This window comes from Diorhabda sublineata, chromosome 3, assembly GCF_026230105.1.
Source record: "Diorhabda sublineata isolate icDioSubl1.1 chromosome 3, icDioSubl1.1, whole genome shotgun sequence".
Taxonomy (NCBI): Eukaryota; Metazoa; Arthropoda; class Insecta; order Coleoptera; family Chrysomelidae; genus Diorhabda; species Diorhabda sublineata.
Genome location: NC_079476.1, coordinates 1867957 through 1886127, shown reverse-complemented (window position 1 = coordinate 1886127; position 18171 = coordinate 1867957). Strand labels below are relative to the sequence as shown.

Here is an 18171-nt window from a genome sequence, read left to right as displayed (position 1 = left end):
CGAAAAAATATAACAATTGACGTTTCTACTTTTATTTAAGACTTCATCAAAATATTTTGATGAATTTCTTCAATTTCTTATTTCTTAGCCCTTTTAATATATTAATGCTTCTAAAGGCTCTTGATTTTAGGTGTCTTCTGTTTTTGAATTAGGTTTTTTTCGAATAATTTTTGAAAAAAATTCAACAATTGACGTGTTGAATTATATTTAAAACTTTATCAAAATATTTTGATGAATTTCATTATATATCATTAATTGCAATAACATTTTTTTATTACCTTAAATGTGAAAGTTATAGGACAAAAAATTATCAATACTACTTATGTTTCGAAATAGACAAATAAGAAGAAATATTTATAATTGAATATGGTTTTATTATTTTCCAAAATATTCTTTATTAAGATCAATACACTTATGCATGTCTTTGAACCAATTGTCCAATCATGCTTTCCATTCTGATTTAGGTATTTACAAAACATGTGATTAGACCGCATTAACCACTCCTTTAAGTTTAAGAAAATGTTGATCCCGCATTTCATTTTCGATTTGTAGGAACAAGAAGGAATCATTGGATGCCAAACAAGGACTATACGGCAAATGACCCATCAGTTCAATGTTTGGACTGTTCAAAAACGTTTTTGATTCGTCTTCTGCAATGCGATTGCTTTTCCTGATTTTGTCCAACACTTCTGGCAAACAAATGCCGGTACTTCAATGGAACGATGGAGATATGTCCTGTTAGTCCAAAAAAAGAAACGAAAGTGCTTTCCAGCTTTCGTAGGATTTAACTCGTCTTGAATAACCTATACAGTCGTCGATCGTTATTTAGTTTCGGTTTTATATAAAGAGATCCATGATTCGTCGCCTGTTACGATCTTATGAACATCTTTTGAAGCAGTACGATTGATTTTTGCAACATTTGTTCACACCTTACGACACGAGTTTTTTTTGAGCGATTGTCAAATAAAGCGAAAGAATATTTTTGACAGCCCAATGTTCACGCACAGCATTGATGTTTCCTGGCCTATTTTGAACGAATTTCACGGAATTCATCCTGTGGCGAAATGTCATCACGATTTGATCTAAAAAGCGATTTCAGAGTTTGAAATGAATTATTTCAATTATGTACAATTAACATTCACCGCGTGTCATTTAAGTCGAAAGTATCTACTCCCACGGTATATTTTGTGAAATTCATTATGTAGATCAATCGTTACGAACCGACCGCAATCACAATCCCGTAAATTGACTGCATCCTATCCAATATTTTATTAGAAATTAGATCATTAGTTCGAATCTATACTCATGCTGGTCGATTTTCAGGAAAGGGCGACTTCAAACCAACAGAGATAGATGGGTAAGTACCTCTAATGTCATTTTGATAATCCTACATCGTTATTCACCTAGTCTCGTTAGATAAATAGGATTGATTCTGTCGTTTTAGTCACCAGTGCCGTATATAAAATGAAATTCAATTTACATAAAGAAATACAGTATATTGATGTTACCAAAACAGAAAATATCTTGTACAATCGAAAGTATCCTCAATTTTTAACTGTCATTATGATAAACCAAGTCTTTTCTAATGGCACTGACGATTTTTCATTGGAGAATATCAATACATCACGACAAAAGAATGTGAAATCGCTTTGAGTAACTTTATGAATTGTGCACCTGATAAAACGAAAGTATGTTTGAGAAATTTAAGAATATTTTGACTCGGATATTTGAAAGAAATTGCCATATACAAAGCTACTACTATGTATAGACCAGACACGTTTTTATTGAATCATAAAATAGGAAACGTAGAAAACAGTAGAAATAAATCAAATTTGGTAAAAAGTATAACAGTTTTAGTTATTGATTTTTCAACTCTTGATTGGGGCTATAAATAGAATATAGTTGTTATCGATAACTTTGTTAAAAACAAAATGAAAATATGAAAAAGCGTAGTAGGATCTAATCATCTTCTAGCTGAATACCACAAAAGTGTAAAAACCCTAGACGCTTTCCCATCAACTTCAATGGTCCCATCGGCTAATTTTTCTATTGTAACAATGTGTTGTGCCGGAAGAATCTAACAGGACTTATTCTTCAAAATATAACTTGACATGAGTTAATATAATATGTTTTATGCATTTTAATTCTCAAAGACATACGTGAACAAAATAAAATATAATATATGCGAGAGAGTGACCTATTTCTCTCGCATCAAACCTACCACACTCACTTTATAGTACAAATACTTTCAAAATAGGAATTCACCTTTTTAGAAAGTTGTTACTATTACTTTTGGTGGACTTGCTGACGTACGAGCCATTAATTGTACTAAAAAACAGGGAAATATAATGTGGACGGATCCGAGAAGCTATAGAAGTATCTGTCTTTTTTCCTATTTTTTTCTCAGGTTAGATATTTATATCTTCAGCTTCCACTCTTCCATAGATTTTTTAATCTATCTTCCAGAACATCGTGTACAAATACTCTCAAAATAGAAATCCATCTTCATTAGAAAGTTGTTACTTTCAGTTTTGGTGGAGTTGCTGGCGTGTGCACCATTATTTGTACTAAAAACAAGGAGTAAAAACGTAGACAGTTCCCTTTTCAAGATATATTTAATTACATCCAAACTCGTCTTCAAACTTGCTCTTTGATTAGGAATTTTCGATTTCCGAATAGTTATAGAAATATCTTTAGTCTTTTTCATTATTTTATCTCCGGTCATTTGATAGATATTTATACCTGCAGCTTCCACTCTTTCATAGATTTTCTTATCTATCTTCCAGAACATCGTGTACATTTACTTTCAAAATAGGAATCCATCTTCATTAGAAAGTTGTTACTTTCAATTTTGGAGGAGTTGATGGCGTGTGCACCATTATTTGTACTATAAACAAGGAGTAAAAACGTGGACAGATCCCTTTTCAAGATATATTTAATTACATCCAAACTCGTCTTCAAACTTGCTCTTTGATTAGGAATTTTCGATTTCCGAATAGTTATAGAAATATCTTTAGTCTTTTTCATTATTTTATCTCCGGTCATTTGATAGATATTTATACCTGCAGCTTCCACTCTTTCATAGATTTTTTTATCTATCTTCCAGAACATCGTGTACAAATACTCTCAAAATAGAAATCCATCTTCATTAGAAAGTTGTTACTTTCAATTTTGGAGGAGTTGATGGCGTGTGCACCATTATTTGTACTATAAACAAGGAGTAAAAACGTGGACAGATCCCTTTTCAAGATATATTTAATTACATCCAAACTCGTCTTCAAACTTGCTCTTTGATTAGGAATTTTCGATTTCCGAATAGTTATAGAAATATCTTTAGTCTTTTTCATTATTTTATCTCCGGTCATTTGATAGATATTTATACCTGCAGCTTCCACTCTTTCATAGATTTTTTTATCTATCTTCCAGAACATCGTGTACAAATACTCTCAAAATAGAAATCCATCTTCATTAGAAAGTTGTTACTTTCAGTTTTGGTGGAGTTGCTGGCGTGTGCACCTTTATTTGTACTAAAAACAAGGAGTAAAAACGTGGACAGATCCCTTTTCAAGATATATTTAATTACATCCAAACTCGTCTTCAAACTTGCTCTTTGATTAGGAATTTTCGATTTCCGAATAGTTATAGAAATATCTTTAGTCTTTTTCATTATTTTATCTCCGGTCATTTGATAGATATTTATACCTGCAGCTTCCATTCTTTCATAGATTTTCTTATCTATCTTCCAGAACATCGTGTACAAATACTTTCAAAATAGGAATCCATCTTCATTAGAAAGTTGTTACTTTCAATTTTGGAGGAGTTGATGGCGTGTGCACCATTATTTGTACTATAAACAAGGAGTAAAAACGTGGACAGATCCCTTTTCAAGATATATTTAATTACATCCAAACTCGTCTTCAAACTTGCTCTTTGATTAGGAATTTTCGATTTCCGAATAGTTATAGAAATATCTTTAGTCTTTTTCATTATTTTATCTCCGGTCATTTGATAGATATTTATACCTGCAGCTTCCACTCTTTCATAGATTTTCTTATCTATCTTCCAGAACATCGTGTACAAATACTTTCAAAATAGGAATCCATCTTCATTAGAAAGTTGTTACTTTCAATTTTGGAGGAGTTGATGGCGTGTGCACCATTATTTGTACTATAAACAAGGAGTAAAAACGTGGACAGATCCCTTTTCAAGATATATTTAATTACATCCAAACTCGTCTTCAAACTTGCTCTTTGATTAGGAATTTTCGATTTCCGAATAGTTATAGAAATATCTTTAGTCTTTTTCATTATTTTATCTCCGGTCATTTGATAGATATTTATACCTGCAGCTTCCACTCTTTCATAGATTTTCTTATCTATCTTCCAGAACATCGTGTACAAATACTTTCAAAATAGGAATCCATCTTCATTAGAAAGTTGTTACATTCAGTTTTGGTGGAGTTGCTGGCGTGTGCACCATTATTTGTACTAAAAACAAGGAGTAAAAACGTGGACAGATCCCTTTTCAAGATATATTTAATTACATCCAAACTCGTCTTCAAACTTGCTCTTTGATTAGGAATTTTCGATTTCCGAATAGTTATAGAAATATCTTTAGTCTTTTTCCTTATTTTTTCTCTGGTCATTTGATAGATATTTATACCTGCAGCTTCCACTCTTTCATAGATTTTTTTATCTATCTTCCAGAACATCGTGTACAAATACTCTCAAAATAGAAATCCATCTTCATTAGAAAGTTGTTACTTTCAGTTTTGGTGGAGTTGCTGGCGTGTGCACCATTATTTGTACTAAAAACAAGGAGTAAAAACGTGGACAGATCCCTTTTCAAGATATATTTAATTACATCCAAACTCGTCTACAAACTTGCTCTTTGATTAGGAATTTTCGATTTCCGAATAGTTATAGAAATATCTTTAGTCTTTTTCCTTATTTTTTCTCTGGTCATTTGATAGATATTTATACCTGCAGCTTCCACTCTTCCATAGATTTTTTTATCTATCTTCCAGAACATCGTGTACAAATACTCTCAAAATAGAAATCCATCTTCATTAGAAAGTTGTTACTTTCAGTTTTGGTGGAGTTGCTGGCGTGTGCACCATTATTTGTACTAAAAACAAGGAGTAAAAACGTGGACAGATCCCTTTTCAAGATATATTTAATTACATCCAAACTCGTCTACAAACTTGCTCTTTGATTAGGAATTTTCGATTTCCGAATAGTTATAGAAATATCTTTAGTCTTTTTCCTTATTTTTTCTCTGGTCATTTGATAGATATTTATACCTGCAGCTTCCACTCTTCCATAGATTTTTTTATCTATCTTCTAGAACATCGTGTACAAATACTCTCAAAATAGAAATCCATCTTCATTAGAAAGTTGTTACTTTCAGTTTTGGTGGAGTTGCTGGCGTGTGCACCATTATTTGTACTAAAAACAAGGAGTAAAAACGTGGACAGATCCCTTTTCAAGATATATTTAATTACATCCAAACTCGTCTACAAACTTGCTCTTTGATTAGGAATTTTCGATTTCCGAATAGTTATAGAAATATCTTTAGTCTTTTTCCTTATTTTTTCTCTGGTCATTTGATAGATATTTATACCTGCAGCTTCCACTCTTTCATAGATTTTTTTATCTATCTTCCAGAACATCGTGTACAAATACTCTCAAAATAGAAATCCATCTTCATTAGAAAGTTGTTACTTTCAGTTTTGGTGGAGTTGCTGGCGTGTGCACCATTATTTGTACTAAAAACAAGGAGTAAAAACGTGGACAGATCCCTTTTCAAGATATATTTAATTACATCCAAACTCGTCTACAAACTTGCTCTTTGATTAGGAATTTTCGATTTCCGAATAGTTATAGAAATATCTTTAGTCTTTTTCCTTATTTTTTCTCTGGTCATTTGATAGATATTTATACCTGCAGCTTCCACTCTTCCATAGATTTTTTTATCTATCTTCTAGAACATCGTGTACAAATACTCTCAAAATAGAAATCCATCTTCATTAGAAAGTTGTTACTTTCAGTTTTGGTGGAGTTGCTGGCGTGTGCACCATTATTTGTACTAAAAACAAGGAGTAAAAACGTGGACAGATCCCTTTTCAAGATATATTTAATTACATCCAAACTCGTCTACAAACTTGCTCTTTGATTAGGAATTTTCGATTTCCGAATAGTTATAGAAATATCTTTAGTCTTTTTCCTTATTTTTTCTCTGGTCATTTGATAGATATTTATACCTGCAGCTTCCACTCTTCCATAGATTTTTTTATCTATCTTCTAGAACATCGTGTACAAATACTCTCAAAATAGAAATCCATCTTCATTAGAAAGTTGTTACTTTCAGTTTTGGTGGAGTTGCTGGCGTGTGCACCATTATTTGTACTAAAAACAAGGAGTAAAAACGTGGACAGATCCCTTTTCAAGATATATTTAATTACATCCAAACTCGTCTACAAACTTGCTCTTTGATTAGGAATTTTCGATTTCCGAATAGTTATAGAAATATCTTTAGTCTTTTTCCTTATTTTTTCTCTGGTCATTTGATAGATATTTATACCTGCAGCTTCCACTCTTCCATAGATTTTTTTATCTATCTTCTAGAACATCGTGTACAAATACTCTCAAAATAGAAATCCATCTTCATTAGAAAGTTGTTACTTTCAGTTTTGGTGGAGTTGCTGGCGTGTGCACCATTATTTGTACTAAAAACAAGGAGTAAAAACGTAGACAGATCCCTTTTCAAGATATATTTAATTACATCCAAACTCGTCTTCAAACTTGCTCTTTGATTAGGAATTTTCGATTTCCGAATAGTTATAGAAATATCTTTAGTCTTTTTCCTTATTTTTTCTCTGGTCATTTGATAGATATTTATACCTGCAGCTTCCACTCTTTCATAGATTCTTTTATCTATCTTCCAGAACATCGTGTACAAATACTCTCAAAATAGAAATCCATCTTCATTAGAAAGTTGTTACTTTCAGTTTTGGTGGAGTTGCTGGCGTGTGCACCATTATTTGTACTAAAAACAAGGAGTAAAAACGTAGACAGATCCCTTTTCAAGATATATTTAATTACATCCAAACTCGTCTTCAAACTTGCTCTTTGATTAGGAATTTTCGATTTCCGAATAGTTATAGAAATATCTTTAGTCTTTTTCCTTATTCTTTCTCTGTTCATTTGATAGATATTTATACCTGCAGCTTCCACTCTTCCATAGATTTTTTAATCTATCTTCCAGAACATCGTGTACAAATACTTTCAAAATAGGAATCCATCTTCATTAGAAAGTTGTTACTTTCAATTTTGGTGGAGTTGCTGGCGTGTGCACCATTATTTGTACTAAAAACAAGGAGTAGAAACGTGGACAGATCCCTTTTCAAGATATATTTAATTACATCCAAACTCGTCTACAAACTTGCTCTTTGATTAGGAATTTTCGATTTCCGAATAATTATAGAAATATCTTTAGTCTTTTTCATTATTTTATCTCCGGTCATTTGATAGATATTTATACCTGCAGCTTCCACTCTTCCATAGATTTTTTAATCTATCTTCCAGAACATCGTGTACAAATACTTTCAAAATAGGAATCCATCTTCATTAGAAAGTTGTTACTTTCAGTTTTGGTGGAGTTGCTGGCGTGTGCACCATTATTTGTACTAAAAACAAGGAGTAAAAACGTAGACAGATCCCTTTTCAAGATATATTCAATTACATCCAAACTCGTCTTCAAACTTGCTCTTTGATTAGGAATTTTCGATTTCCGAATAATTATAGAAATATCTTTAGTCTTTTTCATTATTTTATCTCCGGTCATTTGATAGATATTTATACCTGCAGCTTCCACTCTTCCATAGATTTTTTAATCTATCTTCCAGAACATCGTGTACAAATACTTTCAAAATAGGAATCCATCTTCATTAGAAAGTTGTTACTTTCAGTTTTGGTGGAGTTGCTGGCGTGTGCACCATTATTTGTACTAAAAACAAGGAGTAAAAACGTAGACAGATCCCTTTTCAAGATATATTTAATTACATCCAAACTCGTCTTCAAACTTGCTCTTTGATTAGGAATTTTCGATTTCCGAATAGTTATAGAAATATCTTTAGTCTTTTTCCTTATTCTTTCTCTGTTCATTTGATAGATATTTATACCTGCAGCTTCCACTCTTCCATAGATTTTTTAATCTATCTTCCAGAACATCGTGTACAAATACTTTCAAAATAGGAATCCATCTTCATTAGAAAGTTGTTACTTTCAGTTTTGGTGGAGTTGCTGGCGTGTGCACCATTATTTGTACTAAAAACAAGGAGTAAAAACGTAGACAGATCCCTTTTCAAGATATATTCAATTACATCCAAACTCGTCTTCAAACTTGCTCTTTGATTAGGAATTTTCGATTTCCGAATAATTATAGAAATATCTTTAGTCTTTTTCATTATTTTATCTCCGGTCATTTGATAGATATTTATACCTGCAGCTTCCACTCTTCCATAGATTTTTTAATCTATCTTCCAGAACATCGTGTACAAATACTTTCAAAATAGGAATCCATCTTCATTAGAAAGTTGTTACTTTCAGTTTTGGTGGAGTTGCTGGCGTGTGCACCATTATTTGTACTAAAAACAAGGAGTAAAAACGTAGACAGATCCCTTTTCAAGATATATTCAATTACATCCAAACTCGTCTTCAAACTTGCTCTTTGATTAGGAATTTTCGATTTCCGAATAATTATAGAAATATCTTTAGTCTTTTTCCTTATTTTTTCTCTGGTCATTTGATAGATATTTATACCTGCAGCTTCCACTCTTCCATAGATTTTTTAATCTATCTTCCAGAACATCGTGTACAAATACTTTCAAAATAGGAATCCATCTTCATTAGAAAGTTGTTACTTTCAGTTTTGGTGGAGTTGCTGGCGTGTGCACCATTATTTGTACTAAAAACAAGGAGTAAAAACGTAGACAGATCCCTTTTCAAGATATATTCAATTACATCCAAACTCGTCTTCAAACTTGCTCTTTGATTAGGAATTTTCGATTTCCGAATAATTATAGAAATATCTTTAGTCTTTTTCCTTATTTTTTCTCTGGTCATTTGATAGATATTTATACCTGCAGCTTCCACTCTTTCATAGATTTTTTTATCTATCTTCCAGAACATCGTGTACAAATACTCTCAAAATAGAAATCCATCTTCATTAGAAAGTTGTTACTTTCAGTTTTGGTGGAGTTGCTGGCGTGTGCACCATTATTTGTACTAAAAACAAGGAGTAAAAACGTAGACAGATCCCTTTTCAAGATATATTTAATTACATCCAAACTCGTCTTCAAACTTGCTCTTTGATTAGGAATTTTCGATTTCCGAATAGTTATAGAAATATCTTTAGTCTTTTTCCTTATTCTTTCTCTGGTCATTTGATAGATATTTATACCTGCAGCTTCCACTCTTCCATAGATTTTTTGATCTATCTTCCAGAACATCGTGTACAAATACTTTCAAAATAGGAATCCATCTTCATTAGAAAGTTGTTACTTTCAGTTTTGGTGGAGTTGCTGGCGTGTGCACCATTATTTGTACTAAAAACAAGGAGTAAAAACGTGGACAGTTCCCTTTTCAAGATATATTTAATTACATCCAAACTCGTCTACAAACTTGCTCTTTGATTAGGAATTTTCGATTTCCGAATAATTATAGGAATATCTTTAGTCTTTTTCATTATTTTATCTCCGGTCATTTGATAGATATTTATACCTGCAGCTTCCACTCTTCCATAGATTTTTTAATCTATCTTCCAGAACATCGTGTACAAATACTTTCAAAATAGGAATCCATCTTCATTAGAAAGTTGTTACTTTCAATTTTGGTGGAGTTGCTGCACCACTAGCTAGATCTTTGATTAGGAATTCTAGATTTCTAAATAACTCCAGAAATATCTTTAATTTCTATAAAATAAATTTTCAACATCACAAAATGTTTATGTAAACCATCTCTACACGTTTTTCAATTAGCTAAGTTATTTTTTTCTTTGGTCATTTCATAGATCAAATATATTTAAACCTACAGCTTCCAGGAATATTTGAACATCGAACTGTTCCTTTCGAAACTCTTCCATAGATATGTGAATACATCTTTCAAAACATCCTGCTCAAATAATGTTCTTCATTCATATATGAATGAATAGAATAAGAGAAAAATGGTTTTAAGAGATATTTTATATTCTTGATTATCTGCCAATTTACTCAGTTTCCGTTGATTTTCCGAAATCTCACGATACTAAGAACAGACACCAGGTGTACAGCATTTTAAACGTTCTCAACATTCCAAAAAAGCTTATAAATCAAAAATATAAAGGCAAACCAAAGATAAATCAAAGTCATAATAATGACAATACCATGAAGAAAAGACGCAATGAAAATTTTTTCAATGCAACTGAATGAAGAAATAAGAAAATACTTAGAACAATCTTGGGGTGGTTATCAAGGAGGACGTGAACGGGAAAAAATCTGGAAGCAGCGATCACAACGGGAAGTAAATAATTTGGATCACTAGATGTGATGATAAGTTTCAAAAAAATCACCAGAAAGGCTAAACTATATCTGTACAAAACAATAATAAGACCAATAGTGAGCTACTAAAGAGAAACGTGGATTAACAAAGCATGGAAAGAGAAGTTAAATATATGAAAATACTTAGAATACTAGGGAGTAAAAGCGAGGTAAGAAGTGAGGACAAACAACGAAAAACGGTATTCATTTGGAGAAACAGAAATAACCGAAATAATTTGGTTATTGATATAGAACAAGAAGGAACGAGAAAAGAAAGATCGAGAAAAACATGTTACATAGTAGTGATGGAAGATTTAAGCGAGAGAATGAACTGAAAAACAAATGTAATAAATAGGAAAGAGTGGAAGGGAATGACTTCCAAGCTAAGGACCTAAAAAGCCTGCGTGTGGCAATTACGAGACAGTATACGCGAGTAATATACATCACTAAAGCTAGTTGAAAAAGAAGTTAAGGAAGAAGAGATGGACTGAACACGTAGACACGTAAGAAGAATAAGTTTGACCAGATTATGTAGATAACAAATCAATGGTGATAAACCAATTGTAAGACTACTAAAATAAGCAACGAATACCCTACAGTTAACAAAGGAAATATAATTCGCGATGAACTTGAGAATATTCTATTTTCATGAATTCATATTTTAATCACTTTATTTTCTCAATATTTATTTGTCAATTAGAATAATCTTCATATATGAATCAAATCCACTTATTCAGTCCATACCTCTAACCTCCCGATGCCACTCAATTTTATTATAAACCCTCTATAATTACATAAATGATTAGTAATGGCATCGTCGGACCACTGCGGCAATCGATAAATGATTACTGCTAATTACGGTCGATCGCTGTGATTTACTAATTACTTCCGAAATTGCGCTAGTATTTATGACTTCCTGTCATGTTTCAAAACCATCAACACCGTCACGTTGTTGGTTAAAACACGATCGTCTACAGTTCTTCGCAATCCTCAAAAGCGCTTACTGAATAAATGTATACAGAATTGGTGTCAATTTAATTGACTACAATATCTTAATAGAGAAAAGTACAGGATAATTTGTGACCACATTTTTGAAAAATAAGGGTGTGGGGGCGAAAAACCCTATACATTTTTTGATGGGTTAGCAACTATTTGTTGTTTGTTTCTCGTAATTTGACAGTTGCCAAATATCGCAAGTAAAAACATCACGTCTCTGTTATAAGTTTAGTTTCAAGTATGGAAAATCTAAAAGAAACGAACGATAATTGTCGAATTTGATGAACAAAATCAAGATTGGACGAAATCGCTTACGTTTAATCACTTTGTAATAATGAGAAAAGCCGAACAAACATTTTATGATATCTGTAGATGTGTTTAGACGGCTCGATAAAATGATCAGGCAGAAAAGCAAAAAAATGTCAAAAAAAAAAATAAAAGCGTTGATTAGAGCGGCTCACGGAAAACTGGGAGTTGGTTTGCGAAAATTGGTCATAAAATCGATCAGAAATATGTGATCAACATTCTAAATAAATAGAATGTTGTTCAAAAATGAAGGAAATCGACACCCGAATATTCTCAGAAGCAACAAAATATGGAACAAAAATCAAAACTTAGAAGTCTCAGTCACAGTAAGTATTCGCTCGCTGAAGGTTTGGGAATTACTATCGACGATGAATCGTATCGAAAAGGCGAATAATAACAATTAATATTGTCTAAAAAGCGAGGAAGAGAATTCAGAAGTGTATTTTGAAAGACACAGAAACTTCAACTCGAGAGCGGTGATATGATTAGCGATATCTTTTGGTGGATGCTCATCAGCATACATTTGCTCTTCTGAAAAATCTGTAACCACCAAAATTTATGAAAAAGAGTGTGTTAAGATCTAGAATGAAGCAGTTCGTAAAGATATTTTGCCAAATATGACAATTTATTATTATACAAAAGACGCTTCGGGATTTGTTTCAGGCTTGGATATTCTGTTTTTCTAGAGACCAAAAATGTTCTTAATTCACCTCAATTTGGACAATTGAACGTTTTTGCCGAAATGAAAAAAAAACTTGGATCAAACTCCAGCAAAAGCCAGTATCAGTATTTCATAATTTGAAGCAACATTCAAAAACAAAAATTAGGAAAACGAACCGACTGGGTGCTATTCTAATTGTATCAAATGTGTAATTATAGTATAATATCCATTGTTTCATGAAGTCTTGTGAAAATTATTAAATCGAAACCAAAAATTTGTACTGTCCCCACGCCCTTATTTTTTCTATTGTGTCTTAAACTGTAGATGTTTCCAATCAGTTTCCTTTCAATTGCTGGAAGAATGTATGTCGTTTCCAATTATTCCTAGATCTTTTATCAAACTATGCGTCTAATTACTCAAGTTATCAAAGTAACTAGTTGAATGTTATTTCATTTAGAAGCTAGTTAGAGCTCTTCAGTTCTTCATCGTAGTATTGCAACTCGTTTACTGATATCAGATAGTCATTTGAATATTCCAAAATGACGTCCAATTTACCTCAAAACCTCATTAATTTGACAGTACACTCAAATTTCACTTTTTCATTTATCAGTCTGATTTTCAATCGGCGGTATGAATGGAATTTTTATTATTCTCGTCATTCTGACAATGCCTCAAATCACCGAAACAGCCTGGTCTGCTAAAGTTTTGTAAGATTCCTCGTTTTATTGTGATGTAAATTGGGCGTAGGTTCGATTCTACTCAAATCAAACACACACGTTTAATTCTAAATTCTCACTACTCTTGAGTGATTACACAAAAATACCGCAAATTCAACATTGAACTTGCTTATTTTACAAATGTAGTTGATTCTACCTGAACTCATTGCCAATCACCTTTTATAAAATACTTAAATTTCAACATTTCTTTTAACTATTTCTAGCGACAACAACGATGATGTTATGGTAGTATTTTTAATAGTTAACAGTTTTGTATACCATCAAAGCACATCGTTGTTCTAAATTACAAAAACAATGACTATTCACAGCATATCAAATCAAGTTCAAACTCACACTCGATGCAACTGTCGGCCTTCTAACTTGTGTCATTTTAGTATTGCCGTATCGAACATTACGTTGTAAGCTTCAATCAATTCACTTGATTTATCATTTCAATTTTGAATTGAGAATATTCGTTTCCCCAGGGAATCAAACGACTTAACTCATTGTATCTTTGGCCTCCACATTATTATGATGGAAAGATGTGTTTATTGTGTCACATTTTGATTGATTGACTGTTGAGTAGATGTATTATGGCTCAATCGTCTCAAGATTTGAGGTATATGTGGTTGCCTGATTCTTCTTGAATGTTTGTGTTTTTTTATCAAATTGACAATTTAGCCCAATACTGTTTTTAACCTTTTTACTGCGGTGCTAATGAAGCTTTACCGGCTTTGCTCCATTTTAGTAGGTCTAGACCAGGGGTCTCCAAACTTTCCAGCCTCAGGGCCATACTGATTACTTCAGTAAGCTTCGAGGGCCGAAACCATATTATCATTGTTGCCGCTTGTAAAAAGTGAAATAGTCCACTGATGAAAAAAAAAGTCCGAAAAACTACGCAACGTTTAAAAAAGGCTGCCAATCGGACTAAAGTCCGCAAAAGGGCAACACTGCCTATTATTAATTTTCTTGTCATTATCTGTAATTTCGAGATTAGTCGTAGAGTACGAACCATGAGTAATAACGTGACATGACATCTGGTGGACACAAGCGGAAATAGGTAGTACCTTCTATCGCTAACAGATGGCGCTAATAGCACGTACAGAAAAATCTTGTTCGTTCGAGAAAGTTCTGGTGTCTTCCACTCACTTCTAGATGGCAGTAATTGGAATATATAAGAAGGCTAGTGGCGCAACCACAAGTCAGTTCCTATGACACTGTTGTGAAATAAAATAGTGCGTACCTCCTTAAAACGTGTTTGTGCGTGTTTAAGTTTAAGACATCTTTGTCACAGTATTTTGATTTAAATTGTTGCTTTTGTGTGTGATTTTGTAGTATGGAAAAGAAGCGAAAAATTGATAGTGAATGAGGAAATTCAAAGACCAGTGGAACATTCAGTATTTCGTAATTGAGTCCAGTAACTAGGCGCTATGTTTGGTTTGCAATGAAAGCATAGCTATTCTCAAAGAATATAACATTAAACGTCATTAGGAAACAAAACATTTTCGAAATTACTCAAAATATACAGGAAGTTTGCAGACAGAAAAATTCGAAGCGCGGATTGAAATCGCAGCAATCCTCATTTACAAAACTCAAAACTGAACAAGAGGCTGCAACTCGTGCCAGCTTTCGTGTGGCTCTCGAAATTGCAAAACGTGGAAAACCATTCATCGATGGAGAAATTTATTAAAAACTGTCAGTATGTCGGCAAACACTGTTGCTCGAGGGTAGAAAACTGTTTGACAAAAATGGACATGTCGAGTGGTTTTCTTTTGCCTTGGATGGGTCAACGGATGTTTCAGATACTGCTCAGGTGTTGATTTATATTCGAGGAGTAGATAAAAGTGCATGAAGAACTTCTTGATATGTATAGTATTCATGGCACAACTACTGGTACAGATATTTTTATAAGAGTTGAAATGGCTATTGATCAAAAGAACCTTCGATGGAAAAACTTGAAATGTATTACAACTGATGGAGGCAGAAACATGAGTGGGAAAGATAAAGGAGTGATCGCTCTTGTTTCAAAGGCTGTAGAAAATGACGGTGGTCCAAAACCATTAGTCTTACATTGTATCATTCATCAACAGTCTTTGTGCGGAAAATGTTTGGATATGTCTGAAGTTCTTAAACCAGTCATATCAACTGTTAATTCTATCAGATCTTTTGGACTGAATTACCGACAATTCCGACAATTTATTGAGGAGATTGGAGAAAATGACTTACTTTATCATACTGCCGTAAGTTGGGTTAGTTGTGGAAAAGTCCTTCAGCGCTTTTTTGAATTTCGAGCAGTGATAGAAATTTTTTTGAATGAAAAGCATCGCCCTCTTACTGAATTACAAAACAACTCATGGCTGTGGAAGTTAGCTTTCTATGTTGATTTGGCAAAACATGTGAACGAACTAAATTTGAGATTGCAAGGAGAAAACCAGCATCTTCCTGATTTATACACTAATATCAAATCATTCCGAAAGAAATTGATACTGTTTCAATCATAACTTCGAAGTAAATGTAAAACATGTGAAATATTCAGCCACACCACTGAGACTAAGTTTCCTATCGATTTTGCAATCGAAACTTTGAGTGGTTTGAAAATAAATTTTGATACTCGTTTCTCGGACTTTGATGCCATTGCGAATCAAAATAAGATTTTTCAGAATCCTTTTGATACTGACATTGAAACCTTAGCCCCGGAACTTCAAATGGAAATGATTGATCTACAGTGCAGTGATATAATTAAGAACAAATATCAAAATTCATCTTTGTTGGAATTTTATAAGTCTTCCACTAACACAATTTGATAATTTGCTCGTGGGCTGTTTTTTGTTTATGGTACTACTTATTTGTGTGAGAAGACCTTCTCCAAAATGAAGTACACAAAAAATGTTTACAGATCTAAAGTAACTGATGAGCATCTTGAATCTCGTTTAATAATTGGTACTAGTAAAATTAGTCCACAATTAAATACTATTGTCAGTGGAAAATCTCAATTACATAAATCTCATTAGTATTTCATATGTCATTATGTTTGTTTTAAATTATGTTTTCATTTAAAATGTATAAAATGTCAGTTGGATTCATTTTAATAATAATTTGTTAGTTATTATATACCGAAGTTAAATTTTCTGCATATTATACATGTCTTTAGTCATTACAATTCTGTGTTTCTTTATCCTACTTATCACAAAAACAATAACAATAAGCCTACAACAATGTTATGAGTAGTTAGCCCATGACCATATCAATGTAGATGTCATAATAATAATTATTCAACATAAAAAGGGATTTTCAAGTATGCTAGCTCTCCGCGGGCCGGACAAAATCTGTCCGCGGGCCGGATGTGGCCCTCGGGCCGTAGCTTGGAGACCCCTGGTCTAGACGAAAGTACCATCCCTAGAATCTGGCGCAAGATTTTCAACATTTCGCTACTGCAACTGATTAAAAAAGTGCCATGAACGCATTCTAATGAATTTCAGAAGTTCTTGATAAATTAATACTAGCACCGAAAATCTTTATAAGAAGTTTCTCTGATTTCCTGTATCCTTGCATGATTTATCATAATCACTGGGAATTCGTTTGGTTGTTAATATTTTCTTCAAGAGCTGAATAATCTTCACCATTAGTCGGTGTTCCTAATATTTCAACAATACATTTGGTATATTTTCAAACTTGGTGCTTTTTCATTATTTCATATTATTTTATAAATTCCTTTGATCTCTTCGTCGTTTTTTTCTTCGGAGATATATTTGCATCTTGTTATTCAATAGTTATTCAAGTTATAAATCCAGGAAGTGATTTAGTACTACATAGATGTAGAGCCGATTCAAGAATATCTAATCGAGTACCGAAATAATAGCTTCACGTACGTATATCGTAATATATTTTTTTCATACTGTTTTCGGTTTAAAATGAAAATCAAAATAATACTAAAAGGTCGTCGAAGGGAAAACATTCATTATTTAGAAATAGACGATATAGAGAATACCGGTACTCAGTTAAAGGTTCGTATTGATTGATGGGATAGAAGAGTTCATCAGTGGGTGAAAAATATGTGAAAGAATCCGTCGAAAGCGAAAAAAATGAATCAAGGGCGTGAAATACATCCAGTAATTCCTACAATAAATGTTTGTGATAACAGAAGCTGCACTATTACTGTTAGCATTCAAAAATGAGAATAAAAGTCTAGTTATTGATGTTAATTGATTTTTTATTTCTAATTATTTCAAGGATTGAGAGAATTTAAATAAAAAAAATAAGTTTCAGAGTATATTTCATCAATTTTGAGTTACCTCTTACTCCTCGTTGTGCTCCGTATACGTTATTTCCGACGTTAACCTTTCCCAGAAATTCCGTTTTATGTTCTTTTTATATAGTAGATCGATAAGTCTATTACATGTTTGCTAACAGAAACATGAAAACCGTTAAAACTTTTTCTTGGAAAAGTCATTGTAATGAAAACTTTGTTACGTTTTTCAAGTTAGTGGGAATTTTGTTCAATACATGACCAACTGTTGAAATCCCGAATTCGTTGGCTAACTAACTTGTTTCACACAACTAATTTCATTTATTTTTCTTTGTTAGACTAAGTGAGTGACAAATTACTTTATACTTCCGCCTCATATCTAGTAATTAACGAAGCAAGACCAGATTTATTATTAACAAATATCATATCTATCAAATGAACGGTTAGCAAAAATTGCAAAGGAAAAGAAACCAGACACAACTCGACATCCTGGACGACCACCTATAAGGTGCTGGTCCTCAGCATCCCAACTACTCCTGGCAAACCCTTGATGAAAATACAGGACTTAGTCATGTAACATATTATTTCCTAAAATAATATGTTATGATACTTTTTATTGAAAAAATGAGAGTTTTGTTCACTTTTAAAGAATTAAAATCACAAAAATGTA

At 32.6% G+C, this 18171-nt stretch overlaps 1 protein-coding gene across 1 annotated transcript in view; it reads left to right on the top strand.

The window, feature by feature from the left end:
- Positions 1-18171, top strand: part of LOC130441239 (kin of IRRE-like protein 2) — a 649517-nt gene that overhangs the window by 594642 nt on the left and 36704 nt on the right. Inside the window, exon 11 of the mRNA XM_056774824.1 lies at positions 1324-1357. Coding sequence (XP_056630802.1) covers positions 1324-1357 — 34 coding nt within the window. The remainder of the gene's footprint in view (positions 1-1323; positions 1358-18171) is intronic.